The sequence below is a fragment of the Excalfactoria chinensis genome, chromosome 4 (genome assembly GCF_039878825.1).
Source record: "Excalfactoria chinensis isolate bCotChi1 chromosome 4, bCotChi1.hap2, whole genome shotgun sequence".
NCBI classification, from domain to species: domain Eukaryota; kingdom Metazoa; phylum Chordata; class Aves; order Galliformes; family Phasianidae; genus Excalfactoria; species Excalfactoria chinensis.
The window spans coordinates 69,835,787-69,863,750 of record NC_092828.1 but is presented as its reverse complement, the minus strand read 5'-3'; the positions used below and the strand labels follow the sequence as shown (position 1 = coordinate 69,863,750).

Below are 27,964 nucleotides of genomic sequence, written 5' to 3'. Positions count from 1 at the left end.
GCTTGAATTCTCACAGACCAAATGAAAACCTTAGAGCTGCCTCCCCTCAGGGACCAGAAAGGCGCTGAGAACGTGAGGGAAACTGCCCTACAGCGTCTGCGCACGCGCAGCAACGGCCCTCAAGAAGTAGGAGCCGCGCGCGCTAAAAACAACCACCCTGGTTTGCGCGAGGCGGTCGCCGGCCAATAGGACGAGGCAGTGTGGGCGGGGCGCCGGGCGCTGGCCAATAGGATGAGGCGGCGGGGCCGCTGAGGTTTGAAAGCGGCAGAGGGGCCGGCGGCGTTCCGGCCGCGGCGGCCCCGGGATGGCGGAGCGCTTGGTAAGAGGGCGGGGGGAGTGCGGCCCGGGCGGCAGCAGGGGCAGCAGAGGCAGCGGACTCCGGGCGCGTAGGCTGGGGGAGGTGGGCGGCGGGGGCGGTCTCTTGGGGCCGGGATGCAGCCTTCTCCTCAGCGCGCTGTCAGGTGGTGGGTAGGCCGGCCGGCCTGTAGCGTTGCGCTTCCGTCCCACCCGCGCGGTGCGGCCGTGGAAGCGCAGTGTCGTCCCTCAGTGGCAGCGGCCCCGCTGCCCTCAGGCTCCCTTCAGGCTGCCCGCAGCGGGGCCTGCGCTCAGCGCTGAAGCCTTCCGTGCGGGGGTTAGGGTTAGCTGGGGGCGCTGGGCGTGCTGAAACTGTCCCTCATCTTGCGGCCCTGACAGAGGAGCGCGGGGGTTGCGTTTGGAAAGATCTTGATAGGTGAATGTGTTATGAGGAACTCAGTTGTGTGACTGAGCAGGAAAGAAGTTGGTTTTGCACTGTCTCCAAACTGACAGCATCTTGTCAGTCAGTTACCTGAACAACCGACTGGTTCTTCCTGCTGAAGAAGACCATATGAAGATGCAACCATATCCTGAATGGTGGCAGTGGGCTGTTTCTTACTTTACTAGTCTTGTTTTGTTCGTGCTTTTTCGTTTTTGATTATCATAAGTAACATCTAAATCCGCTTAGAAATGTGGCTGGGGTTTGTCTGATGCTTATAAGACTTGCTGGTACTGGCTTCAGGTAAACCAGGGATCTTTGAGACTTGTTTACTCATCACCCAGGAGGCTGTCCTGGTTTGTCGGCAACGTGCTTAGTAACAGCTGATTCTTATTTCTTAACAGGATCACTTAAAAAAATACTACCGAGCAAGATTCTGCGGGCAAGGAGGGTAAATTCCCTTTATGATTTTTATCTTAGATACGTTTGTTTGGAGAAGTTATGTTGGCTTCTTTAAGCATAATGCTAAAACTAATGGTGTGTCTTAGGGTCGCAGTTAGCAGGAGTGGTGGTGATGGGTTGCTGGTTGGACTAAATGAACTCAGAGATCTTTTCCAACCTTAATAATCTGAACTGATTTTTTTTCTTTCTAGAAAGAAGATCAATATACAGCCTGGTCAAAATGTACTGAAATACATACAGGATTGTTTTGAATGTAAGCTTTTATTTGGTGCTATGTTTAATTTGCTGGTTAGAGAGTCCTTTCTTTCTTGTACTGTATGTAGGAATACAAAATAGGAATACAAAATACAAAACTAAATAGGAAAGAAAAAAAAGAAGTTGATAATACTTTTCTTAGTCTTTACCAGCTCCCCCTTTGTAGCCCCTTGAAACACTGTCTAAGCTGTCTTACAGAGGTCATATCTTTTTCCTGAGTAAATAGTTTCTGCAATGTTTGGATTTAGTGCAACCTGACAAACCACAGTGGTTTGAGAAAAGCCTGTATGATTCCAAGTATCCTTTACAGCTTTTTCTTTGTAGGTGATGATACTGATGTCACAATAAGCTCTCCAAATGCAGCCTGTTCCTCAACTCCTCTTGTCAGAAACCAGGAGAGGACTTCAACTCAGAGCACTAGGGTAAGCTAGACCAGCTTTTTATGTCATTTGATAGTGACAGAACAAGGGGGAATGGCTTTAAACTAAAAGAGGGGAGATTTAGGTTAGATGTTAGGAAGGAATTTTTGATTCATAGAGCAGTGATGCACTGGAACAGGCTGCCCAGAGAGGTGATCAATCAAGGCCAGGTTGGATGGGGCCTTGATGTAGTGGTTGGCAACCCTGCCCGTGTTGGCAGGGGAAGTTGAATTGGACAGTCTTTAGGATCCCTTCCCACTTAAACCATTCTGATTGATCACAGTGCTATCACAGCACAGTGCTGGTTACAGCTTCACTTGGGTACACATTTGGATCACTAGGATTGATTTCTGTAGGAGCATTGAATGAATAAGTTCTGTATATCAAAAATATTAATATATAGGCCATAATGTTCTGTAATAGTTTTTCTATTGGTAATCTTTTTCCTTAGTTTGTTGTACTGAAATAGCAATTAGTCTCTTACAAGATTTATTTAATGGCTTTTTTTCAGGTTTTTACTAACTTTTTTTGACTTTCTATCTGGGATAGTTACATTTCTTGTGCTCTCATACTGAAGCATGCTGTCCTATAATTGATGGTGGATATGGCTGTCATGGACTCAGTTTGGTTCGTTTTAGACACTACCAGATGTATGGATGCAGCTCTTTGCTGTCAGGCAGAGGGCAACACTGAGAGACAGTTCTATAAAAGGAACTTGCCAGCTCCTGACAAGCAGTATCTGTAAAATAACTTTGTAGCTTTGAGGACTTGCTGATTTATTGTCTAAAAAACCAATGCACATCTAGTTTTTCTGCAGCCCATTCCATCCTGTTTTGATGCTTTGATTCTAGTGTTTATGTGAAAATAGGATATTTTGTTAATAGCATTTAAATGGGCAACATTTCTACTGGCATTTATTTCTTTCAGTCTGATGTGAGAATACTGAATAATCTCAAGTATTTATTGCAAAACTTCAACTTAACATAATTGTGGGTGAATCAGTTGGTTTAAATTAATTTGTTTTAATCAAAGGACGTAGCTTGCCTGGGGAATAGCAGTCTGTCTCTTCAAAACTGCAAATTGTTGTTTATGTACGCAGTACTTTTACTTGTTGGAAATTCACAGTTAGTTTTAGAAAGTCTTAGCTAATAGAAAACTGAAATGTTCCATTGAAATAGAACCGTGCTTTAAATTTGTAAGTATTAAAGTAAGGAAAGTATTGTTTTCGGTAGAAGTTTATATTCCTGTCAGAATATCACAGCTATGTGAAATGTTTTTCTTTGATTGTCTCATTCTTTGTTGAATATGTCAGCCAGACACAGGGTTAAATAACGTGGTAGGAAGTGGAACCCGTCATTCCGCATTGTCCTTACTTGCAACACCAGCTGAGACAGTCAGGAGCAAAGGTTAGTAGTGCTGTTTTTGAATGTAAGGTTTTCTGGTTAACTCTTCTTTGGGGTATTATGAACTTTTGAGTACAACTAAACCTATTTAATATGTGTAGCAGGGAAGCCATGTGTGTTGTACCCAGAACCACGAAGAAAAAGTTGCATAGCAGGTTCTACCAAAACAAACAGTCCTGTGCCTGGAGGCAAAACACGGGTGTTAACATTCGAGGATGAGGAAGGACTATGTGAAAGTCCTGCCAAGTTATCAGATCCTGAGGATAATTATGGGGTGGTGGGAACACCTATTCTTGTGGAGGAAGCAAAAACTTCGCCTGTACAAACGTAAGTAGAGGTAGTCGTTGTTTTTGACTCTAAGGGTAAATTAGTAGTGATTTCAGTTAATGAGTTTGTATTCTGAACAAAAATAATTCCAGATTAGATGAAAAAAAATTGTATGTCTGGACCTCAAATTGTGAGAGAAAATAGGGATGTTATACAAAGAACAGAACATATTGCTCTGTCTCTTGTATGGAAGTAGAAGCTGTCCATCTCTTCAATCTTTTTAGCATCTGTAACAGGAACGCTTGAGAGAAGGTTTCTTTTGAGGCTTAACGTAGAACAGTCTGCTTGCAAAATAATCCACTCCTGAGATTCTTTTGGGAAAGGATTTAGCTCGTTAAAATATTTTGTGAAGGTAGGATTTAACAATGCTTTTAGTTTTTTAACCTTGTGTTTGCATTTGTCGGCAGAGTTGTATGCAGGCTAATGAGATGTGCTTCGGATTGGTCTTCAGATGTTTTGATAGGTAGATTGGGAGGGTACAGGGAAAGCTTGTGTAGTTCTGAAGCATAGCAGTGATTAAAGGAGACTGAGAAAGAGTTAGTGTGAATCACTGTGGTTTGATAAGAAGCTGACTGCTCAGAACCTGAAAAATAAGGCACGCGTTTGAGGCCAAAGCAATGAAACAACAGAGATGTGATCATTTTTGGAAGATTAAGTGCAGTGGATGATGGGCTTTAGAATCATTTGTCTGGGAATGTCCTGTAGCATGTGTATGTGCTTTATGGTAATCAGCTGATTTTCACTGGTGTTGTTCTCCCAAATAATGTAAGTGCTTTTTCCCTCCTTTCTTTAGGTGCACGGTCTCAAAAGCACCATCAACTCCTCCTCCTCCTGTGAAAGATCAAGATGTAGAAATAGAAAGCGATTGTGAGTTTTTAATTGAAGAATCAGGTTGTCTGTCTTTTAAGTCTTGGTTTTCAATACCCCGCAAGAACAACAAGTCAAAAAAAGATGGCTCTGCAACTCCTATTTTGAAATCTCAGTCCTCTGAAAAGGAAAAGACAGCGGATAAGAAATGCAAGAACATGAAGGTACAGGCTCAAGAACATAGTGAACAGAAAATCAAGAATGTCAGAGTGCAACGTGACTTGAAAAGAATGCCAGAATCCCATCCGATCTCTTCTGGCAGTGAGAGAAAGGTCCTTAAATCTCAAATACAAAGCAGTACTCGTGTGGGTAAGTCAGTTAACTCATCTTCAGGCTTGTCCTTCCATGTCACCTTACTGGGTATTTTTCTGGGGTTGGCTGTTTGGAAGCTGGAGATTAAGGAGATGAGAGATTAATGGAGTCCTAATTGATGTTCCAGGTACGCAGGGTGTATATAGGCAGCGAGTCTGTGTTTTGTTTTTTTTTTTACTTGTGGATTATGTAATGCAAAAGTGCCAGCACTTCTGTTTAGGTTTACCAATCTTGAGAAAATGTGTGGAAGCAAGTTGATATTCTTCAGTTTGATAGAGAAGTACCCGTGTTATTGACGGTGGCTAGCTGGTAGTGTCTCTGCCAAATCCTCATTACTGGTGGTGGCTGGCCAGCAAGATGTCCATGCCACCTCCTTAGTACTGTGGCCTTATTTGTAAAGGTGGGAGACAGTAAAGCATGGAGTATCAGGATTAGTAAGGTCATTCACTGAAAACAAGGATACTTGGTTATAACTGCAAAGCAGTTTCTCACAAACAAGTTTCTTCCAGCTACTTGCAGAAGTTTGAGGCAGTTGACTTGTGTTCCCAAGCTAACACAAGCCCTTTCTCATGGGCTAGTTGCCTATTCAGGCCACAGTCTGTATTTTTCTACACAGAATCACCTCTGCCCCCAACCCTATCCTCTCCTGTTAGGAGTCCAAAAAATTAAGTTTGCAGTTCTGTCTTTTCCTATGAGCTGATAAATCGGTAGGCACCCACAAGCTTTTGCTCTTATACCCCTAGAAAGGAGATTAAGATATGTGCTTTAAATGGAGAAGGTCAGTTTATGAATTATCTGGGGAGAATTTTCTAGCAGGTAGCACTGAAAACTGGAAGCACATACAAGGTAACATTTCTGCTCTTTTGCTGCTAGGAAATGATAAGAATTAGAGAAAGCTTTATTTCAAATGTTAAGGAAAAATCAGTTCTTGTGATATTTAATGTTCGCATGATTTTTTGATTTTGTGTTTAGATGTAAACTTATTTCTTTGGGTTTTATAGGGAAAAGGTACTCATGTCCATGTGTTCTTTGTATTTCTAGGAAAATCTAAGAAGGATGCACTTAAGGGCTCTTCCAAGCATAGAAAGACGTCCTGTGAATCAGAAACTGAACAACTGATGCTGTTTGGATTGGACTCAGAAGCATCTGATGACGAACAAAAGATAAGAAGGGTGCTGCCAAGGGAGGATTTGCCAATGCCCTCAGCTGAGCATCAGCAAGAGCAGATGCTGTCTCCAAAAAAGAACCTTACTCCTTGCAAATACCAGCAGTCTGCTTCAAAAGCTTATCAGCGTTCGGTTCACAAGAAACAAACTAAGCAGAAACTTGCAAATGATAAGCTGTTGAAGAGCCAAGGGAAGAAGTTGAAAAAATCCGTTAAGAGAAATTATAATAAAAATCCTGAGCCACAGAGATGGAAGAGTTCTGACAGTGCACTTTGTGAAGAAGGACTTGAAAGAGAGCCCTTTGAATCTAATGAAATGCTTACTTCACCTCCGCGTCAGGAATTACAGACTTCTGTGCTTCAGAAATTGACTAAGTCTGAAAAAGCTGAGAAAGTATTGCACGCTTTGGAATCAGTTACTGATGTAAATAACAAAACTCCTTTAAAAGCTGCAGAGTTACTGCAGCAGCTTGTAGACAGCATGAAGAATTCTGAAAACAAAAGATCATCAGCTACGTCTTCAGGGAAGATCGTCAAAAGGATTCATCACAGAGCCCATAAAAGTGTTTGCTCAATCACAAGAGACTCTGAGCCTCAAAATACAACAGATTCTGACAGTTCTTCTGCACAGGAAGTGGCAAGAAAAAAACACAAGCAATCTGCTGTGAAAACAAGTGAAAAAAGCAAAAGTAACAAGCACCAGAGACTGCAGTAAGCTATTCATTCAATTCATTAGAAAATGTAGTGTGACTTGGTATATTCAGTTAAATTTTGAACATTGATTACATTGTTGAAAGAAGTGGCTGTTTCAGGTGGTTAAGTAGCTGATAGAGAAACCAAGTGTTGTAACCACCATTCTGTTATTAATGGTGGGTGCTAGGGCTCATGTCTGTAAGTACCTAAGGAAACTTGGAGTTTTTGAAGAGTGATTTAGAGATTGAGTAGCAGATCCAGGGTTTGGTGGTTCGTTTTTGCATTGCTTTTTATTTATTTATTAATCTCTTAAATGGTTCCCTGTAGTAGGTAAAACTGCTGACTTACATTAAATGCAGTAATTGTTTCTCTTCTAGACATTCTGCTGCAGCTGGGGAAGCTGTGGGTCTTGAAAGGTAATTTCCTGTATTGTCTGTAAAACTTGCATTTAGTCTCGCTCCTTCTGTACTGAGAGAGCTCAGCTCTTTGGTGCAGTTACTGTGCTCTGTGGTGTCCTAGTATAGAAGCCAGTAGAAATGGATCATAACTCACACCTGAGGCACGTAGCTAACATAGTAAGCTGATACAGAAGGTGTTGCACTTGGATTGAGGCAATCCCAGATATGCATACAAACTGAGAGCAACCTTGCTGAGAAAGACTTGGGGGTCCTGATGGATGAAAAGCATGACAAGAAGTGTGCTCTTGCAGCCTGGGAGGTATCCTGGGCTGCATCAATCGAGGGGAGGCCAGTAGGGCAAGGGAGGTGATTGTCTCCCTCTACTTTAGCCATGTAAGGCCTTATCTAGAGTACTGTGTGCAGGCCTGGGGCCACCAGTAGAGGAGGGATGCAGAGCTGTTGGAGTGGGTCCAGATGAGGGGCATGGAGATGATCAGAGGGCTGGAGCACCTCTCCTACAAAGAATGGTTGAGAGAGCTGGGCTTGTTTAGCTTGCAGAAGGCTGAAGGGATACCTCACTGCTGCCTTCCAGTACCTGAAGAGAGCTTTACAAGTGGGGGAGGAACCAACTTTTTACATGGTCTGATGGTGACAGTACAAGGGAGAATGGCTTTAAACTGAAAGAGTGCAGGTCTTTTTTATTCAGAGGGTGGTGAGGTGCTGGAGCAGGTTGTGTGGAGAGGTTGTGGATGCTCCATCTCTGGAGGCATTCAGGGCCAGGTTGTATGGGTTTATTGTGGGTAGTCTGAAGTAGTGGCTGGCAACCCTGCCCGTGGCAGTAGGGATCAGGACTGGACAGTCTTTAATGTTCTCTCCATCCTGAGCCATTCTATGATTCTAAATTGTGCTTTCTGTCATAAGTAAGGAGCTACCAGTAACGTCACACCAGCTGAGTAAGGCATCCAACATTATCTGCACTCCAAACCCTTGTTTGTGTTTGTAGATATTCAGATACCTTCTTTATGCAGTGGGCTCTTTAATGAATAGAAGAGGCAAATTGTGAATGTAACAAATTCTTTTACTATAATTCTACTGAAAACTGTAACGCTTTAGTTGAGGCAAGCTTAGTGCATATGTCAGTTGGACAAACTGATGCAGCAACTGTTCTGTGTAATGCTTGGAGAATCTTTCTGGTGGAGGTGTGTATGGATGATAATTACTGTTATATCAGGGGGATAGTTTTATGACAGGATACATGCAGCTGAAATTCTAAACTTTGTTACTGTCCTTTGCTTACAACATGTAGAATGTTTCTTTAAACTACTTCTGTAATGCTACAGAGGAGAGAGAACGTCTGTTTCTTTTGGAAGGCAAGAGAAAGGATAAAATGTCATGAGAATTTTCCAAGGCCTGGTTAGATGTGAGCACAGATTGTCTGCCTCAGAACTCAGTAGAGGAGCAAGTGATGAAAAGACCTGTGATTTCTAACAGCGGTCGTCTGCTTCAGTGTTGAATCAAGTGCAGACAGGTGTTTGGAAGGAAAAAAACCTACGTGTTGTTAAAAAAGCAACTTGATTTTGCTGTTTCTGCTATTGCTGTAACATTTCTTTGATGTGTGACACATTGAACAGGTGTCTTTTTATTCCTTTCTTTTGAAGCGGGCTTGTTCTGGAACATTCTGAGAAATATACTCCACCAAGGAAGCCTCGTGAAGAGAATAATGAATCTTCAGGTACTATTTGAAGTTGATATTTTCATGCATTGTATGTATGAGCTGCATAGGCTGTGATTGCACAGTAATCTCTATTGTATCCTCAGCACTTGTTCTTCAGAATAAGATATGCAGGTGTTGAATTGGCTGTAATTGCTGTTCTGCCCAAGTATATGGTACAGTACGCACCAGCTTAATATTGTGTTAGCTGTGTAAGGACAAGCACTGCATTGAGGCATCAAGCCTTTCAGGATATGGTTGTCCTTGCACAGTACTCAGAACAGATTTTATAGGATCAGGTTTGTAGGGGAAATACAAAGTCACAGCTTGAACTGGTGAATGGATGTGGCTGGCTGAGGAGGCACAGGGACATTATTTGCACCTGTGCTCCCAGGTGACCAAAAGGGGTGAACCCAGGTGGAGCCACATTGGGCTCATCTAAGGGCCAGCCACTGAAGGGAGAGCATCTCTTGCACTGAGGCTGCATCCTCAGAAGGAGTGCTGCATAGCCAGAGAGCCCCTTCCACTCTTCTTTCTGTATATGACTGCTAGCCTGCCTGTGAATGCTTTGCCTGGTATTGCCAAGAACCTCTCAGATGCAATTTTGCTCCTTTGTGAGCAGAATAAGTCTGTACCAATTTGATGCATTGTTATGCAGAGGTACTGTGTTTAATCACTTCAGGCCACTGTAGAGCTAAGTTTCCCACCCTATAGTCTGTTCACCTAAGGATATCTTGGTTTTCTCTGTTAAGTTGCTCTATGCAAGTTAAATGTACTGCTGTAATGCATGTGAATCCTGGAGGTAGAAAGTCTTTTCCTTCCTTTTAAAGCCAGTTATAAGTGCTGCTTAGTTCATGTAATGGTTTTTTCAGACCTAGTAAGTGGCTGTTCTAGTAATAACTTTGTTTTGAAGTTATACTGGGGGATGTAAAGGTAAATGATCTCACACTTCAGTCAGTGAAATTATACGTGTAGTTACAATACTTTTACAATACTTTTTTTAGAGAGATGTCTGAGGAACATTTACTTGAATGCATAGTTTTCCTGTACCTTTCAAGCTTATGCTTTTTATTGTATATATGAATTACACGATTTTATCTACATTATGTTTCGTGAATCTTTAAAGAAAGAATGTTAGAGGGAACGTTAACATTAGGAGCTGTGGATCTCGGAGATAGATTGAATAAAAGTCATGAGTAGTAAATAAATGTCTATTGTGATGGTTTTTTGAATGTATTTTCAGATAGTTCTGAAGACCTGCACTGTCAGATAAAAAATCTACTGTCAGATGAGATAGGCAAGCAAAAAATAGGTAAGATTATTTTAAAATACCTTGTAAGTACATAAATACAAAATAAATTTCCAACTTGATGTAAATTTTTGCTGAAGGAAACACAGGGAGGCACCTAGAAATGTGATTCATCAACAACAAATGAGCGAATTTGTTAGTTCACTGAACATCTTCTACTTTATGCAAATATAGAATACTCAAAACCTTAGTTTGGAAAGCAATCTGGAAGGTACATGGAATATGTTTATAGGCAAGGCTTGTTAACTCTTATTTTGAGTTCTGTATAACCCCGCTCTTTATTTTTTTTAACTTTTGAAAACATTTTTTGTGTGTTTGACATTTACTATTTTAATTGCTACACTTTCAGTTTTTTGAGTTAACGCATTGCGTACAGTTCAGTGAGAGGGTTTGAATTAATCTTGCACAGTGTAACTAAGAGTGCAGACAAGCTTCCTTCTGTGGTATCTGCATTGGTCCTATGGGAGAGGATGGCACAGTGGGCATGTGGTGGGTTGTAATGCCACACTAATCTGTTTTCATTATTTCCTTCCTTGTAGTTTTTGAAGGCACACAACTATATTGTTGTGCACAAAATAATATAGGTAAAGCTTGTTGTTGTTTTTAATTTACCGTTATTTTTTTTAGCATTTAAATATTCTTGACTAATTTGTTCTTAACTCTTAAGGGAGCTTTTATTTTTTTCCTTACAAAATGTAAAATTCTTACTGTATTCATACATTGCAGCTTAGAAAAATTGAAGTTGATTCTAGTAAGTCAGAAGATAAAAATCTGAGATGTCTTGGAAATGCATGGCATTTTCTGTTGGCAAGAGTACTGTTCTTTTTCCAGACCTTGGAGATGGAACATAAGAATCTGGGAGAAGAGAGGCAGCTCAGGCACCCTCTGTTACTCCTCTCTTGCCCCATAAGCAAGGTGAAACCTTTCCACTTTTGCTGATGAAATTCTTCAAATTTCACTGTTGAGGGATTTGTCTTCGTAATTAAAGTATGTTTGCCGCTCCATATTCCTGAGCTCCTACTGTCTATATATCAGTGGTTGACTAAGGTATATAGAAAGAAATCCAATGTCAAGCTAGCATGGTAACTGCTTAACAAAAAGCAGAGTGAAATACTAATGTATGCAAAAGGAGCCTACTGGCAATGCCTCATTCCCTTTTCTTTTTTTGGTATGAAAGCAAAGTGGTATAAATATCACCTGGGAAGTTCTGACCCCTTGAGATGGAACAACAGCAGATTGTTTAATGTTTTCAATTTCTAAGTATTGTTTAATGTTTTCCATTTCTAAGTATTTAATTTTCATACTTACTGTGAACTGATTTCATCCTTTAAATTAGTGCTGCCTTCTAACACACCTAATGTTCGTCGGACAAAAAGGATACGACTTAAACCTTTGGAATATTGGCGAGGAGAGCGATTAACCTATACATTGAAGCCTTCAGGTACGAGTTTCCAAAGTACCCATGTCCTTGACTCTGACTGGACAGTAAAGGGTAAATTTATGGTTTGATGCTGTGCTATCAAAGCCTTGAGATGCTGTGCTATTTGGGAACTTGAATGAAGTTGTTTATTTATGGACTTCAGCTGATTAGTCTTTCTCCTAATACTCCTGATTAAGCTAGAATTAATTTCAGCAGAACATGTTAAATAAACTTGCTTTAACAATTTAGAGGATTTTAAAAAAACAATTTGTACTAGTGTGTTTACTATGTCAGACATTCTGTGATAGGAGGAGCTGCTTATTGGATCCTATGTGGGAGCATTTCTCATTGTATAGGCACTGCTTTCTAGAGCAGATACTATAATGTTTATCTAATCTCAGTGTTAAATAACCTTGGTGATGTAATACATCTTGTACTCAGACTAATTTGGTCTTTTCCTGATTAATCAGTCTGCTTGGAAACAGTATTTCCTTTTGTCCCTGAATTCAACACTTCGTCTTAAAGCTTAACTCTCCTGTTCTGGCTTTCTGAAATGTTCCTTGAATGCATTACCATCATACTCTTTTCTTTAAAATCTCAAAAGTGTATTGCACTCTCAGGTACTTGATGTTCGGAAGCTTTTTGATTTTGTTCTGGCTTTCTAAAGCTACATAAAAAGTTGTGCATCAAGGAAATATATACCAAAGTGGAATGATTATATGCTGTGCAAATCTTTGCTCTTGTAAACTAATTATTATGTGTTAGTGAGTTGCACTCAACTTTCTTTTCTTTCAGGAAGGCTTTTAATTAGTGGAATAGCAGGTGCAGAAGCAGAACCTCACATGAAGAATAAACTGAAGAGTCATCATAAGCAGAAAAGAGCTAAAACAAGTATAAATACAAACTTTATTCCTCTTTTGACACTTCAGAAATGCCCTTCTGTAATGAATCTTTTGCTCTAAGATTTTTCTCCTCTGACAGCTCCAGATTTTCTATCTGAAAATCCTTTTGTAATGGGATGTGTTAGTGATCTGATACAAAGAAACACATTCCTGTTACTGTAGTGCACCAGTGCTGTATCATCCTGTCTGAAACTTCACTGGGTTGGGAAGGAAGAGAGAAATGACTGATCCTGAGGTGTTGTGGTGCCCTTGAAGCTGAGACGAAAGAAAATAAGCTGTACTTCTGCCCTTAATTGCTTCACTGGTTAATGATACTCACACGTTCAGTTTTATAGTGCATAGTTAAGGTATAAAAACTTCTGGTTATTTTGCTGCTACCAACTGTAATATTGCATCTGAATGTGATTTAATTTCAAACACACTGTGATCTAGGTGAATAGAGATTTACAAACAATCCACGAGATGGATAAAAGTAGGCAATAAATCTATGCTTAAACACCTAGGAATGGGGAGCTTTGCTAGACCTTTTGAAGCCAATAGATGATGGGTGCACAGGTAGTGCTCAGAAGGGGGGTAGGATCAGAGACAAGAAACCTAATTAAATTTTTCTGTGCTTTCTCTTTCTCTCTCTGGAAGAGATTTTGATGTAAAAAATGCCTTTCTGTATGGGGACTCGCTGGAGCTTTTGTTTGTTACTGCTGCATTTCTATGTGAGGAAATAAATACTAACAAGGATGGAGAGACACTGTAGTCCTAACACAGTTCCAAAACAAAACATGGGTGAACAGATCACTGGAGAAAGAATAAGGGAGATAACAGAGAATATTGGTGTGAATTTCTGCTGCATGTTTCTGCTGCACTTGTTTCTTTATTCACTACATGTGAAGGGTATTCTGTGGAAGCTATTGCTCCATTACAGTATTCTGGGAGGTGAAAGGTGTGCCTGCTTTTGGCCACCGGGGGAGACAAGATTCTTATTTATCTGAACCTTTGATCTGAGTACAGCTTTTAAGTTTGTTTGCAAGTTTATGGAAGCCTGAGCTGGTAGTGACTGTTCATACTGTATGTTACAAAAAATATTGGCTACTTTATATTTCTTTGAACTGCCTCTAGAAGTGATGCATTATCTGCTTTACCAGGCACTATTCTTTAGAAACGTAAAATTCAAGGGTATTAACAAAGAGTAATGTGTTCAAGACCCATTAGCTGAGTTGAATTTCTAGAACAAGTTCCTGAATTTTAATGATTTATTTTTTTCCTCCTTAGGAAGTGAGGTAGCAGAATGTTTGGATATCCCCCTGGGTGATGCTTCTAAGCCAACCAGCATAGTGGACCCAGTAACAAGTCAGGAAGTACTTCTAGGTAAGATAAAAGGATATAACCAAGGACCTTTCAGTATTATGTAGTAAGTTTTTAGGTGTGGACTGCTGTAGGAAGAAGACTGCTCCTTCATTTTTGGGCATATAGAGGTGAGCTGTTGAAATGCTCACTGCTTTTCCAGATAACATTTTGAGAGACAGAAAAAGAGGAAGTCAAATGTTCTGATTTGTTTTTGTTTTTTTTTCTGCTGATGATTAAGTGTAACTGGTGGGGTTGTTGCACTGAGACAATACATAGCATATGTAGTTTAAAAAGGGGCAGAACTAAGAGGATGACTGTGTTAGTATTAATGTTTAATCTTATGGACTTTCCCTGCAGAGTGCATTAACTCTGGAAGCAGTCACTCGTGCTTCTTTGAAGATGAATCGATAAAAATATATAAAAGTTTGAATACATCTTATTTTGCTGTTGGTAAATTGATCTTGAAACCTCTTAAAGAAAAGGGACACCAGTTTGTCCACATGGATACAATAGTAAGTATGCTTTTTCCATACCTTGTCTTCAGTGGTCTTTGTGTAAGCAGAAAATCACAGAATCATAGAATGACTTGGAAGGGACCTCAAAGATCACCTAGTTCCAACCTCCTTCTGTCATGGACAGGACTGTCAGCCACTAAATCAGGCACTAGATTGTGGGGGTGCCTAGGGTCCCATCCAACCTGGCCTTGAGCACCTCCAGGGGTGGAGCATTCACAGTCTCTCTGGGCATCCTGTGCCAGGGCTTCACCACTCTGACATCTAATCTAAATCCTCCCCTCTGTTAGTTATAAACCATTCTCCTCTGTCCTATTACTATCCAGCACTGCAAAAAGTTGTTTTCCACCCTGCTTATAATCTCCCTTTTAAATATTGGAAGGCCACTGTCAAGCCTCCCTGAAGCCTTCTCTCCTCTGAGCTGAACAAGCCTAGTTCCCTCAGCCTGTCTTTGTAGGAGATTTTTCCAGCCCTCTGATTATCTTTGAGACCAGAGTCTTAGAGTTAGAAGTAGCATATGTAGTTAATGGGTTTTTCATATTTTTTTTCCCTAAACTGTGGATACATATAAATATATATATATAGGAAATACTAAAAAAAAAATTATAACAGTTGTGAAACTAAACAGTTACAATTAAAGGAAATTACTGAAAGTAATTTGCGTGCACATTACTCTTCTTTCACATTAATCATGCGTGTCCATGTGTGCTTACTGAATGGATTGCAAGCAAGATAGAAGTATTAAATAAATATTGTCCCCCTACCACCTTTCAAGTTGTGCATCTTAATTTTCAATGGATGGGGAAAAGGAGTTGCAGCTCATCTTATTATTCTATTTCATTACAAATGATGAACAAAACAGTATTTTTTCTTGGATAACTTAAACTTTTGCAGAGGAAATGTTGCTTATCTTAGAATCTTTTGGCTTTCTGTTAAGGCCTTCTATGTTATCCGTGGCAAGATTATTATCACCTTGCATAAGACATCGTATTACTTGACTTCAGGGGATTATTTCTATGTTCCAGCAGGTAAGTGCATGTCTTTAAAAATCAATTTGTTGGGAACAGATTAGACTAAATTACCATGTTAGGAAGGAATGAATACTGAGGTGAATGGTTGGGAGAATTATGTTTGGGTAGAGAGTGGGGAAGTACCTTATTAGGAAGAAGGGAATGTGGCCCCAACGATGGGCATGGTTGGTGAACTAATCTAGAGGTAGTGGTACAAACAGTGCTTGTTTACCTGAGTTGGCTTCAAGGCTCATTCAACAGACAGTGTAAAGCTGGCAAAATATACCAAATAAAAATATAGTTGTTGAAGCCAGGACAGAACATCAAAGATTACTGGTGGTTTCTAAAGAAAACCTTTTCTGTTTTTATTTATAGGAAATGGATATAACGTGCGTAATCTTCTGGATGAGGAAAGTGTTCTTCATTTCACACAACTCAAAAAAGACAGGTGAAGAACTTTTTCCCAAGAAGTTGCTTGAAATACTATTTAAAGTCTTGTATTTTTTGATGGTTTTTTTTTTGCATACGAAGTGTAAGTGCACCCAGTTTAACTTTATAAACTAAGGCAGAGCTGATGAAATCAACATAGAGCTACAAAGCCAACTCAGAAGTTTACTCTCAAACTTCAGTGATGCAGCAAAGGGCCTCGCTTTGCAACAGGCATTTTCTCATCCAAAGACAGTAAGATATACTTGAAAAGTAGTGGGAAAAACATATTTTTCCAAAGTGCACTTTAATACCTAATCTCCCAAAAATATAAATCTCAGAATAATCCCTCTTTGCACATAGAGCCATACTGCTTGTACTTCAGTAATTGTTGTCTAGGAGATGGCCTGCTGGAATGCTTGCATGCTGTGGTCCAGCATTCTTCTAATATGTTCATGGTAGTAGTTTCTTCCTTGTCCAGCAGGGGTATGATTAGTATCTAAAATTTGTATTAGTTGTATTTTTCATAGTAAAGCTCTGGGTGTTCTGGATAGCTTTATTTTGTTTAACAGCGATAGGTCATTGCCAAATATCAACAAATAATAATGATGACCTTTGGGAAACCTGTAACTATGCTGTATACTCCAGAAGCCAGGTCTAGACAGCAGTTGGTATGCATTTGTCTCCTAAGCTCTTCAAGGTTCCTTCTGGCTGAGCATAAGGATAAGCTGCAGCTACTCTGGTAGAGTGTTTTCTAAGTGAGGTCACTGCAATTCTAGAAGAGGGAGAGAAAATCGAATTGGAAACTGTTCAGGGACTGCATATTTGAGGATCAAGGACCGACTTAGTAAGCAGCCATGATCTTGGTATTAAATCCAGAGTACCAATTAAAGTAGGAAAGATGAACTGGCTTAAGTGCTCACCATAAAAAACAACAACCAAACAAAAACCTTACAGGTGAGAACTAAACTGTATGTCTGGAAAGGCTTAGACTCTGGGGCTACAATTTCTGTGTGAGAGATGTTTTAGATGGGTGAATTTTTTGCGTAAACTTCTTCAGTCTCTTTCAGGCATTGTTTTCAGTAGTGTGCAGAAAGGCAACTTTGTGCATACTTAGAAGTTAGAGAGCATCTTTGCATTCAGTGACTAGGCCTTGCTGAATTCCTGAGTAGATGAAACAGGAGTATGGCAGTTTACCATTTAGTTCATCCTCTTGCTAAAAACTATTTGCAGTTGAAGTTAAGTTTGCAGGGAACTAACTTATTTTCTGCTCAACCTCAAATTTTATAAGTGGTTTACAATAAGATTTGTTTTATTTTTCCTTTTAAAGTCAGTTGTGGCTGATAACACCTTGATTTTGGCAGCTCTTCTAATTTTCGGTCTTGGCTGGCGTTCTCAAAGTTAGTGAGATTAAAATGTCCCTTCTGTTTTGGAGTCACGTCATATACCAGATGGACACACACTCTCTCCACTGCTTGAGGGAATCCCACCTATAAAGCTCTCTGTCTGTAAGGCTTTAAACCCTTTAGACAGGCTCACAGAAATCTGGAAGTTTGCCACTTGGAAAACAGTGAAAGGCTAGCATTAAACCTAAAGAACATCTGCTCTTGTCCTAAGCATGTCTCCCAGTAGTCAGGGAACAAATGTGGTGATCACCAAGCCTAACTGCTTATCGGCTCCAGCTGAAAGTAGAAAAATGGGAAGTAGAAAATTTGTTGTGTTGAAGACCACCAGGGAGTTCAGAAAGAAGGGAATGGAGAACAAAATTTCCAGAGCATCTGCCTGCTAAGATTGGGGAGCAGAAGGATGTCTTGCAAAGGTGGTGAATGTGTATGGACTGTGGAGCTGATGGCCTTAAAGGAAAATGTGGATGTGTGTTGTCAGAGAACTCAAGTCAGCTTGCCACTCTGAAGGAGCACGTTTTAGTTTGGTAGGTTCAAATGGAGGTGAAGCACTGCCTTGCTGTTGTCTTACCTCAACTTTGCAGCAAGGTTTTGAGTGGATTTTCTTTGTTTCTTTTGTAAGTGATGAGAAATCCATCCTGAATGTTTTAAGCAGAAGTTATGTGAGTTATGTGTGCAGATGGATTCTTGCCAGAGACTGAAAAGTGGCAGACGTTCAAGTGCAAGTTCAGCATCAGAATGCCACAAAAGCCTGTTTGCTCTTCTTAACTGTGACTGAAAGTGTCAGCGGAGTACTGTGGGTTTGGAAAAGTAAGTCACTTTTTAGGCTAGATGGTTTGGTTGCTTCCTAGCTAGTTGATTTCTTCTGTGAAACGTTCAATGTAGAATGCAGAAAACAGTTCAGCTGTTGAGCAGCATCTCAAAATGCTTCTTATTTGAGTATTAAAATCAGTTATGTCAAGGATGTAGCTTGCATTTTGCACAGTTTTGAAAAAGTACTTGCCCTAATCAGTTATTGATTTCATCATTCATTTTCCTTCACAGTGTTAGTTTAGATTCCATTCTAAGAAATAGTGACGTGACACATATTTTGCTGCAACACCTGATGAGGTGTCTCTGGGTCTGTAGTGAAAACAGATAGTGATTTCTTAAAGTAGTTTAAGAGGCTCCAATGTTCTAAAGTTATAGGAAAAAAAGACTTATTTTGGAAAGGAAAGGAAAGGGATTTTACTTTTCTAAAGCTGTTTGTCCTTGATTGGCACCTATACTCAGTAGGGTTTGGCTTTTGTGAACAGGGGAGGAAGAAGAGTTTGTTAGAGATGCAGATAAATTCACTTGAATTCTGGTGTCAGTTTCCATTTGACATTAGCATTTGGCATTGAAACTTGCAAAGTTGATTCTATTCGCATGCAGGCTGAACTAGTTGCAGACACAACTGTTTTTAAAAGTAGTAGTGCACAGCAGGAGCTGAGTTGAGCTTTTTTACCCTTTGTCTGGACTGCATTTGATATTTTAACTTGACACTTGTAGTCTTGTCGTGCATGGAAATGCAGGAAAATCTACAGCTTGAGTTGCAAAGTTCTGTTTGCATTCCAGGGCTCCTGTGGGTGCTGAGTTGTCCAGTGAGACAAATGAGAACTGGTCATTGGAAGGAAAAAGTTGATGTTTCACCTCTGGTTGGTCTTGCTGTGACTCCTGCTTCCTACATTGCTGTGTATGTCAGACTACTGGTAACCTTTGGCAGTTCATGTTTTTCCTTTATCAAAAGCGATATTGCAAAAAAAAAAAAACTAACATGGGGAAAAAAACCCTCTGAAATCTGAGAATTTAGCATTTTTCTTCCTGCCAATGAGGGATTCTTTTAACTGTTGTATTTTCTACTTTGTTTAGTAATCCAGTTTCCACAGACTACTGTGATGGTCTCAAACAGATGTGTGGTAAAGTCTGGACTGGGCAAAATGCTAAGGAAATAGCCCATGGAGAGCATGTTGTGGACTGTAGCTTAGATATGTATTTTTAGAGTCTCTCTGATGTTATTTCCATGTTGCAGCTTTTAGAACAGTGCTTAACTTATTTCCTAGACTTTAGTGGTTTATATATTCAGTTCGGATAGGAAAACTTTTTATTTATAGTAGAATACAGAAAATATCTCTAACAGTAGAGTAGGGATCTGAGCCAGGTTTGTGATTGCTTTGGTATGCTCAAATTGTTAGCTAACGTGTTATGTGTTGTGAACTCAAGTTGGGGTGATGGTCACACCTCTGCTGCTACTTGGGTCCATACACTGTTCTTTGAGGAAGTGTGGTTTGATATATTAACTCGTTACTTTCAGACAGCAGTAGTTGAGAGAGCTGAAAATTAATGTTAGGTGGTAAATGTGTCCTGTGGTGAGCGTTTTGATAGCAACTAGAAACACATGTTAAGGAACTTAACTGAAAAGTTAGATTTTTCAAGGCTTTGGTTTCCTTCGAGAAAAAGGACTTAGTGGTTTTTAGATTGTTCTGAAAAATCTAATGTTTTGGAGGCTTCTTTTTGTTATAAAACTGTTTGTCTTAATGAACAAAGCTTTTATTTGTAATTTAAAGGAGGATGCAGGAGAACGGTTGCAAAGCTGTCAGATGTGTGTGCATACATATTTAGATTGGTAAACACAACATAGAATCTGAGCTGAGTAATTACAGAGAAATAAACAGCACCGATAAAACAAACTTTTGAAGTGCACGCACAATTCCTTCTATTTTTCAAGTATGCACCTGAATTAGTTATCTGTCATTAAATTAACACCTGAGGAATTAAATATAAACTGAAGAGCAATTTCCTCATTTTTGTAATAGCTAAAAAGGCATTTCAGCACGAAGGGATGCTTCTTGCATTTTTCCTGATACACTGCTATGTGATGTGTGTTATAATGCAGCATTTAAGCAGTGATCCTCTCTAGAGAATCCATCCATCTGTGGGGTGTGGAACTCTCATAGCACTGATGGCTGCAAGTGAACACCTTATTATCCTATCGCTTTACATGGGTGCTCACAGGCTGAGTCGGAAGAGCTTTTCTCTGTGATGCAATTCTCCAGTTACATAGGAAAACCCTCCTTTCAGATTCACAATCAATTTCTATGGTCCAGTTTGAAGATGAAAACAAATAGTTGACACCAGTCAAAACAGTTGGCTGCTAAACACTGAGTAATGAATATGGTATAGGAGTTGCTCAGTGTTTTTGAGCCCACCAACAAACCTGTGTTCTTTTCTTTTTTCCTTCATTTAAGCTGCTGTGCCCAAGCAAAGACACAGAAAAGACTGTAAAACTCCATTTGCTTTGTATTTCTGTAGTCTTTTCTAGTATAGAGCACAAGACAAACAATAAATGAAATAAGCTGAAGGAAGCAGAGTGTGTATTTTCTCAGTCTGTTGAATTGAAATACAAATCTAAGTGTTCACAGAAAAAAAGATAAGTAAGATTTTACACTTCTCTATGCAGCTTGATAGGTAAGGACTTCTGAATTTGGAAACTGAAGAACTGCAGTGCTCTTGATATCTGTACAGGAAGCTTATAAAGTGAGTAGGTGCAGTGGGTTGACCTAGGCCAGAAGCCAGCCATGCTCTCACACTCCTCTCCCTCAGCAGGGCAAGAGGAGAAAGAAAAATGAAAAATTGCCTGGCTTTAGATTACTCACCAATGACCATCATAGCCCAAACAGAATTAACTTGGGAAGGTTAATTTACTGCAACTCAAAAATAAGAGCAGGACAATGAAAATTAAAACTAGAAACACCTTTTCCCTTCTCCCCAGAAAGGTGAGCTTTGCTCCCATCTCCTTCTTCACTCTTCTTTGAGCAGCACAGTAGGGTCCATAATACTTGGTCTCTCCTGCTCCACCCTCCTTGCTGATATCACCTCCCTCCCCAGCTCCAGCAAGAACCATACCACAGGGTGCAGTCCTTCCGGAATGGACTGCTCCAGCAAGGGTCCCCAAGGACCAAAGCTCCTGATGGATCATTTGCTCCATCTTGGACTCCCCTTCATGGACTGCAGCTCCAGCCCAAGGCCTGCACCTGCAGGAACTCCCTGTGGGCTGTGGACTCCTTCATGGTTTGCGTGAGAATGGGTCAAGATATCAGAGATGGTATCACCATGGGGGTGTTTTCGGTAATCAACGTGCTGTAAAGAGGGAGAGGAACGGTATGAGAGGTGTGAACATAATGAAGAGCTGCACTACTTCTCAAGTAAGTGTTCTAGTGTCCAAAGTTGTTGCAGACTGGCTTGCCTAGGGTTGCATGAAGGGTTTTCATGAAGCAGAACGTGACTTTTCTGAAGGGCAAGGAAACCTTTTTGGTTGTCTGTGCTGGCAGCTTACACTCTTGGTTTGGGATTTGGTCAGTGCTGTGATCACTTGCATTTAGCTTTACTAGAATTGGAAGATTCAATTAGAGAACATGAAATAAAATCCTCTGGGCAAGAGACATGAACTTATTAAATCTTAGCCTTTCTTTATATCATCACCACTTTTGTGTTGTATTACAGAGGGGGTAATTACAGGAAAGGAAAGCTAATTATAAAAATGTTTTTTCACAATTTGAACTTGAAATGTTAATGCTGACAAAGCAGGGGCTTCTATAGGGTACAGTAGGTTATAAACTGAAGAAACTAAGCACTTCTCCTGTATTCCAGTAAGCACCAAGTCAGCTCTGAGGCTAATTAATCAAAACAAATTTACAATTAAGTCCAGGAAGGAAGACTAATTAAGTAGCCGGTTAAGAAGTTAAAAACCTTAAGGGCAAAGTATGAGACTCCCAGTTTGGGCCCATGAAGGACAATGAAGTGATAACTGCAGAGGCCTTTCTGCATCCAGCAAATGCTCTCTGACTTCATTATGGCTGATTTTCTTCATATTAGTTGCAAAGCTCAACTCTCTGGTGAGATGTGAAGGGCTGCAAGTGAGGTGCATGCCTCAGTCTTCCACCTGTCCTTGGCTATTTCCATACAACTATGTGTGCAGATGAAGTTCAAAAGCATTTTTTAATGTATTGAATGTATGCATGGCCTAAGGACTTTGCTTAAGTGTCCAGGTTTTTCTCTTGACTTTTCTTGAATTCAAATTATTCCTGAAATTGTAATACTGAAAAGTATTACATATATTTCAAAAGTGTTGATCACAACTTCCTTTTCTCTGTGGGAATCTATACACGTGCTACCAGAGTGATGCGCTGTATCCTGCTATGCAAGCTGACAGTTGTTACCTTGCCTTGTCTGTCCAAGGTATGTCTTTGTGTCTCCTTTTGCTCCTTGCAGTGGCTGTGTAAGGAGGCATTCACTTGCCGCAGTTTCAGTTCTCTCAACTCCTGTATCAAGTCAGAATATTCTCTTCCTGCATTTTTTGTTTTGCAGCTTAAAGTAACTTGGGGGAAGGGGAGTTTTCCAGTGCTCTCTTCAAAGGCCTTTTGTTTTGTTGGTGTTGTTTGCAGTGACTCACTTTTCCAATTCAATTCCAGGTATTCAAATTATTTCAGAGGTTGTTCCTCTGCCTCCTCTCCTTCAAGCTTTGTACAAGGCCTGGCAATGCTCCCAGTGCTCGTGCTGAGAGAAGTGATGCAGTGCTTCCTTTGGCCTCTGTCCTCCTAACGAGTGACTTCACAGTTTTAATCCCAAGAAGGTTGGCTTAGGACATCACTGGCAAGGTGTTTGTCATTGTCATCTGCCTTTTTTCAGACTGCAGAAGCGGAACTGACACCCCTCCAGGCACACATGGTTGTCCTTGAGCCACATCCCTCAAGCACAAGGCTGGCACTGCATTGCTAAAAGAATCCTTTTCAGTGCCATTTCCCTGACCAAACATAACACAGAGCATCGACATGTGTTTTCTGCACCTCTTGTAGCACTAATTCAGCATTCTGGTGATATCTTTTGCCTTGGCACAATTTTTCAGTGGCTCTGCCATCCCTTAGGCACCATGCCATGTCCTGATTTTGTATTGGCAGCCTAGACCAGGTATTCACCTGCTCTTACATCTTCATTCCTGTTGCCTGTGGAAATGCTGTTTGGCACAGTGGTCTAGCATGGAAGCACGTGCCCACTGCTGCGAATTTGCATGTGCACAAATATTATAGAATTACAGAATTGTTTGAGTTGGACTGGATGACCTTTAAGGGCCCCTTCCAACCCCCCTGCAATGAACAGGGGTGCCTACAGCTACGTGCAGTGCTCAGAGCCCTGTCCAGCCTGACCTCAAATGTCTTCAGGGATGGGGCATCCACCACCTCGGTGCAACTTGTCCCACTGCTTTACTACCCTTATTACAAACAAAAAACTTATATCCAGTCTAACTATTCCCTCTTTTAGTTTGGAAAAAATTGCCCTTGTTCTGTCATAGCAGACCCTGCTAAAGAATCTGTCCCCTCCTTTTTTTATAGCCCCACTTTAGGTATTGAAAGGCTGCTATCAGGTCACCTTGAAGCCTTCTCTTCTCCAGGCTGAACAGGCATAGCTCTCTCAGCCTGTATTCATTGGAGAGGTGTTCCATCCCTTGGATCATTTTTGTGGTCCTCCTCTGGAAGTGCTCCAACAGGTCTGTACTGAGGACTGCACATCTGGATACAGTACTCCAGGTGAGGTGTCTCCAGCTCAGAGTAGAGGGGCAGGATCAACTCCCTTGACCTGCTGGCCATATTTCTTTTACCCTGGGTACGGTTGGCTCTCTGGGCTGAGGGCACACCTGGTGGCTTGTGTTCAGCTTCCAGTGCACCAGTACCACCAGTTGTTTTTTTTTCAGTGGGGCTGTGCTCTATCCTTACAACCCCCAGTTTGTACTGATATCAGGGATTTGCTGAACCTCTTAAGGTTCACCTGGGCCCACTGTTCAAGCCTGTCTAGGTCTCTCTGGATGGCATCCTATTCCTTAGGGCACATCAACCACACTACACAGGTTGGTGTCATCTGCAGACTTTGAGGGTATGCTCAACCCCACTGCCACTGTCATTGAAGATATAAAATACTGACCTCCAAGGGACACCATTCATCACTGATCTCCATCCAGACATTGAGTTACTGACCTCTACTCTGAGTACAATCTTGCAACCAGTGCCTTGTGTACTGAACTGAGAAAAATGTTATGAAGCACCATGTCAAAGACCTTACTGAAGTCCAAATCAGTGGCTCTTCCCTTGTCCACTGATGCAGTTAAGCCATCATAAAAGAGCAACAAGGTTGGTTAGGCAGGGTGCGCCCTTGGGTGAAGCCATGCTGGTTCTCCCATATCATTTCCTTCATTTTCATGTGCCTTAGCATAGCTTCTGGGAGGATCTGCATCATGATCTTCCCCAGCGCAGAGGTGAGGCTGACAGGTTGGCAGTTCCCTGGGTCACCCTTTCCACTGATCTTAAAAATGAGTGCGATGCCATCTTTCTTTGTTCCAGCCACCAGGGACTTCACCTGACTGCCATGACTTTCCAAATATCTTTTGAGAGTGGCTTGGAAACTGTGTCAGCCAGGTCCCTCAGGACCCTGGATTGCATCTCATCAGGACCCACAGACTTAGAGATGTTCAGGTTCCTCAAGTGGTTGTGAACCTGATCATTACTTACAGCAGGAGGGGCATTGCTGCCTCAGCTTCTGCTTTCTGAGCTATCTGCTTGAGGGCTGCATGTAGAGCATCCACTAGTGAAGACTGAGGCAAAAATATTGAGTACCTCAGCCTTCTCCTTGTCTGTTGTTACTAGCCTAACTGTATTGCTCATTAAGGAGTGATATGCTGTCTTGGACTTTCCTTTTCTGGTTGATGTACCAAAAGAAGCCTTTCTTACCCTTCTTTCTGCCCATTGCCAAGTCCAATTCCAATTTCCACTTCCAAAAGTGTCAGTGTTCAAACCACGCGTAGCTTTGACAGCTCCAAATTCATACAGAGGAACATGTTTGTTAGAGACCATATTTAATTGAATTAGACTAATGTGCTTTAATGTGACACTAATATTTCTTTATTATTTGCCACTGGAGTATGTGGATGCTCTAAAATTTTTGCTGCTGTGAGTAGAATAGGAAGTTGTTACTGACTAGTAACTAACGCTAAAGCACAGAGGTGTTCCATTGCTTTCTATCTGAAGGCTGTGTTAATTTGGATGAGCTGATTTCTGTTCTTTTTGTTTTTTAGAACGATTGCAGGAAGCGTGTTGTCGGAGCCCTCTTCCCCATGAGTTCACCTTGAACTGAATTGAAGATTGTCTAATGGGAGAGAGTTCTAAAGAACACCATTAATTACCATCCAGGTAGAAATATATCCCAGTACTGGGAGCACGTAGTTTCACTGGTCTTAAAGAGGTTTTCCCTCTCTGTAAATTGTAAATATATGGTTTGTTACAAATTAGCTTTTCTTTCTTGTTAATAAATATTAAATAATGCAAATCCGTTTTGATTTCTTTGCCTTTCTAAATCATTTACAAGTGAAATTTCTGCCTGTTGGATGGAAGGTTGAAATTGCAAGTAATCGTTTGAAAATGAAGAGCTTGACTTGTAAAAAGAATATATGTATAATGTGAGCTACATGGAGTGGTGATGAGAACGTCACCGGTAGAATCTGTGAACTGTTCCATTGGAGTGGCTCAAACTTCTAAAAGTAGTTTGAAAGTTCAATATGCCGATTCAGATTGTCTTTGAAAAACAGCGTTCCTGACTGAGTGGCTTTGGTTCCAGTGTGGATCACCACTGTTACTGCCATAGGTGTACAGGAACTCCAGCTTATAATGTTGTAGGATCTTTTAGTTTAGAGACAGATCACAAGCAGAGCCGAGCTACTATACTGTCATCATCTTTCAGTGCTCCTGAGATCTGATGTTTGAGAACTCGCCCATTCGTTTTTCATTTGCCAGGAACGTCAGTTTTTAGGGTATTTTTTTAATCTCCTAGGAATTTCAATCTGCACAGACAGACCTGTTAGTAATTCCATGGCAACTCAGATGGCTTCTCAAAAATCTTAACGTCAGTAGCAAAAGTAGAGCTCCCTAGGAATCATTTAAAATGCAGGTTGGGTTGAAGTATACAGTGCGTAGCGCTGGCAGTTAGTGTGGGTTTTTGTTTGTTTATAAGGCACTTTTGCCACAGCTCAACTTGCTGTTTTTACTATCAACTGAGTGCTGTAGGGTTGTCTGACATTGAAAACTTAGCAGTTGGGAACAGTCTGAAAACCATTCTGGCACTATAGAAAAAACTTGATAGAGGGTGGGAGAGTGAGAATAAATGTTTTCCTGAGCAACAGTGACCTATGCTACAAATGGTACTGAGGCATTGAAATGCGACAGGGAAAAAAATAAGAGCAAGAGAGATTTTCCACCTTGGAACGTTCTGTTAACTCCCATTAACTGTGCCCTCACAACACTGGATAGCATTTTGCCAGGAAGGGCCTCGTTGCAGGTACAAAATCTGGCCTTTGGTTTTAGTAGGTCTTGATGCCTTGTCTCAATTCCAGACAGTATTTGCAATTAACACGGTGGAGAATCAGGCTTTAGATTAAGCCCCCAAGCCTTCACAGCACTCCTGTGTACTGCCTCTTTTGCCTGGGTGGGAAATGCATGCAAGTACCTGCTAGTGCTGGATGTGGAAAGGGGATGCTAGATTTGTACAGAGAGACCAAAACTGATGCAAGTGCTGCTTTGTTCTTTTGAGCTGCTGATTAGGTTGCTTTGTTGAGTCCCTTGAGCAGAAAACCAATCTCAGGACTCTTTTCCCTTCCCTTGGATGCTCAGTCAGGGTCACGCTCTCTTGTGCTTGAGGTTTAACACCAGGAATCGTTACTGATTTTCTTTTCCACACTGTTGTAAGTAGGAGCAGAGATGTCTTCATCTGGAATAATCCATAACATTGGGGTTTTTTTAATTGGGTCAAATCAATGCACTGGGTAGAAACAAAGCAGGAACCACATATATAATGTACTGTGTTTTGCTAAGCAGGAAGGAATGCACCTTTTTCTTTGACTTCCCTTAAACTTGATGAATCAATCCGATCATGTCCTTCCTATACCTGCTAGACTCGGTCATAACTACACAGAAGTTCCGGTGAATTCTGTACATTGACTCAGGTTTAATATCAGGAATTCAGGAACATCCAGAACTCAGAGCTCCCCTGTCACAACAGAAGCGACGTGAGGCTGCAGAAGAGCTCAGGGTCACAGCAGTTGGTAGCAGTGTCCAAAATCATCCCAATCTGCTGGTTTTGTTCTGCCACACAGAGGAAGAGGAGACAGGTTATCCAGTGTCTAGAGTGGTTGCACTGTGGCTCAGTTACAGGTACAGTATATAACTTACTAGCACCAGATGTGGCACGAGCTATAGAACTGTTGCTCTGTTATTACCTAACTCTGAATATTTGTGCCTTGAGATAAGGTGGATATAGAAGCAAATGCTCATATCTTGAGCTCAAAAGTTCTGTAGGGTCTGGCAGAGATAGAAGAGGTCATTGCATGCTTTGGGCAGCTCAGGGTTGGTTTGGCCATGTCAGCTGTTTGGTCTTTTCAACACCTTGAGGTACAAGGATCCTCCTCTCCTGTGGGAAGCAAACTGGTTATGCTGGTGTGTGGCCTGCTGGTGTAGAACTGACTGCTTTCTCACGTTATTCAGCTGTATAAATAAGCTGTATAAGACTTGCTCCTCTGCAGATAAGCAGCTTTAACTCATCTGCTAAGGCGTAAGGCTTGTGCAATTCACTTTAGCTCCAATTGTGCCTTCCTTTCCTGTGCAGGAGGACAGCTGCCGGTAACCCGGGGCAGGTGCCGCATGGAGCCGAGCAGCATCGGCCGCACGCTCCGCACATCGGGCCCGTGGCCCTACAGCGGATGTCCGGCCCGGCCCCGCCTCTTCCGGTTTCCCTCTCGGTTCATTTTCCGTCTCCCTTTCCGCTGTTCTTTCCGGTTCCGTT

The 27,964-nt window shown here is 41.2% G+C and overlaps 1 protein-coding gene across 5 annotated transcripts; it reads left to right on the top strand.

Annotated features, from left to right (window-relative positions):
- Positions 1–269: 269 nt before the first annotated feature.
- On the top strand, positions 270–25,456 carry LOC140251602 (uncharacterized). 5 transcript variants are annotated; one of them, XR_011903436.1, is made up of 19 exons: positions 270–319; positions 1,138–1,184; positions 1,387–1,448; positions 1,775–1,872; positions 3,182–3,275; positions 3,374–3,599; positions 4,393–4,775; positions 5,820–6,654; positions 7,014–7,052; positions 8,693–8,766; positions 9,989–10,057; positions 11,391–11,495; positions 12,270–12,365; positions 13,643–13,738; positions 14,075–14,229; positions 15,167–15,257; positions 15,615–15,687; positions 18,665–18,782; positions 25,209–25,455. XR_011903436.1 is itself a non-coding variant. In XM_072335574.1 (18 exons), exons 1-18 carry the CDS (start codon positions 305–307, stop codon positions 25,249–25,251), a joined length of 2,601 nt encoding a protein of 866 aa, XP_072191675.1. In that variant the 5' UTR covers positions 270–304; the 3' UTR covers positions 25,252–25,456. The 5 variants fall into 5 exon arrangements, 4 of the variants coding, with proteins under 4 accessions (XP_072191675.1, XP_072191676.1, XP_072191674.1 ...); XM_072335574.1 differs by lacking the exon at positions 18,665–18,782 and having other exon boundaries at positions 25,209–25,456; XM_072335575.1 differs by lacking the exon at positions 18,665–18,782 and having other exon boundaries at positions 3,377–3,599; positions 25,209–25,350.
- Positions 25,457–27,964: the final 2,508 nt, after the last annotated feature.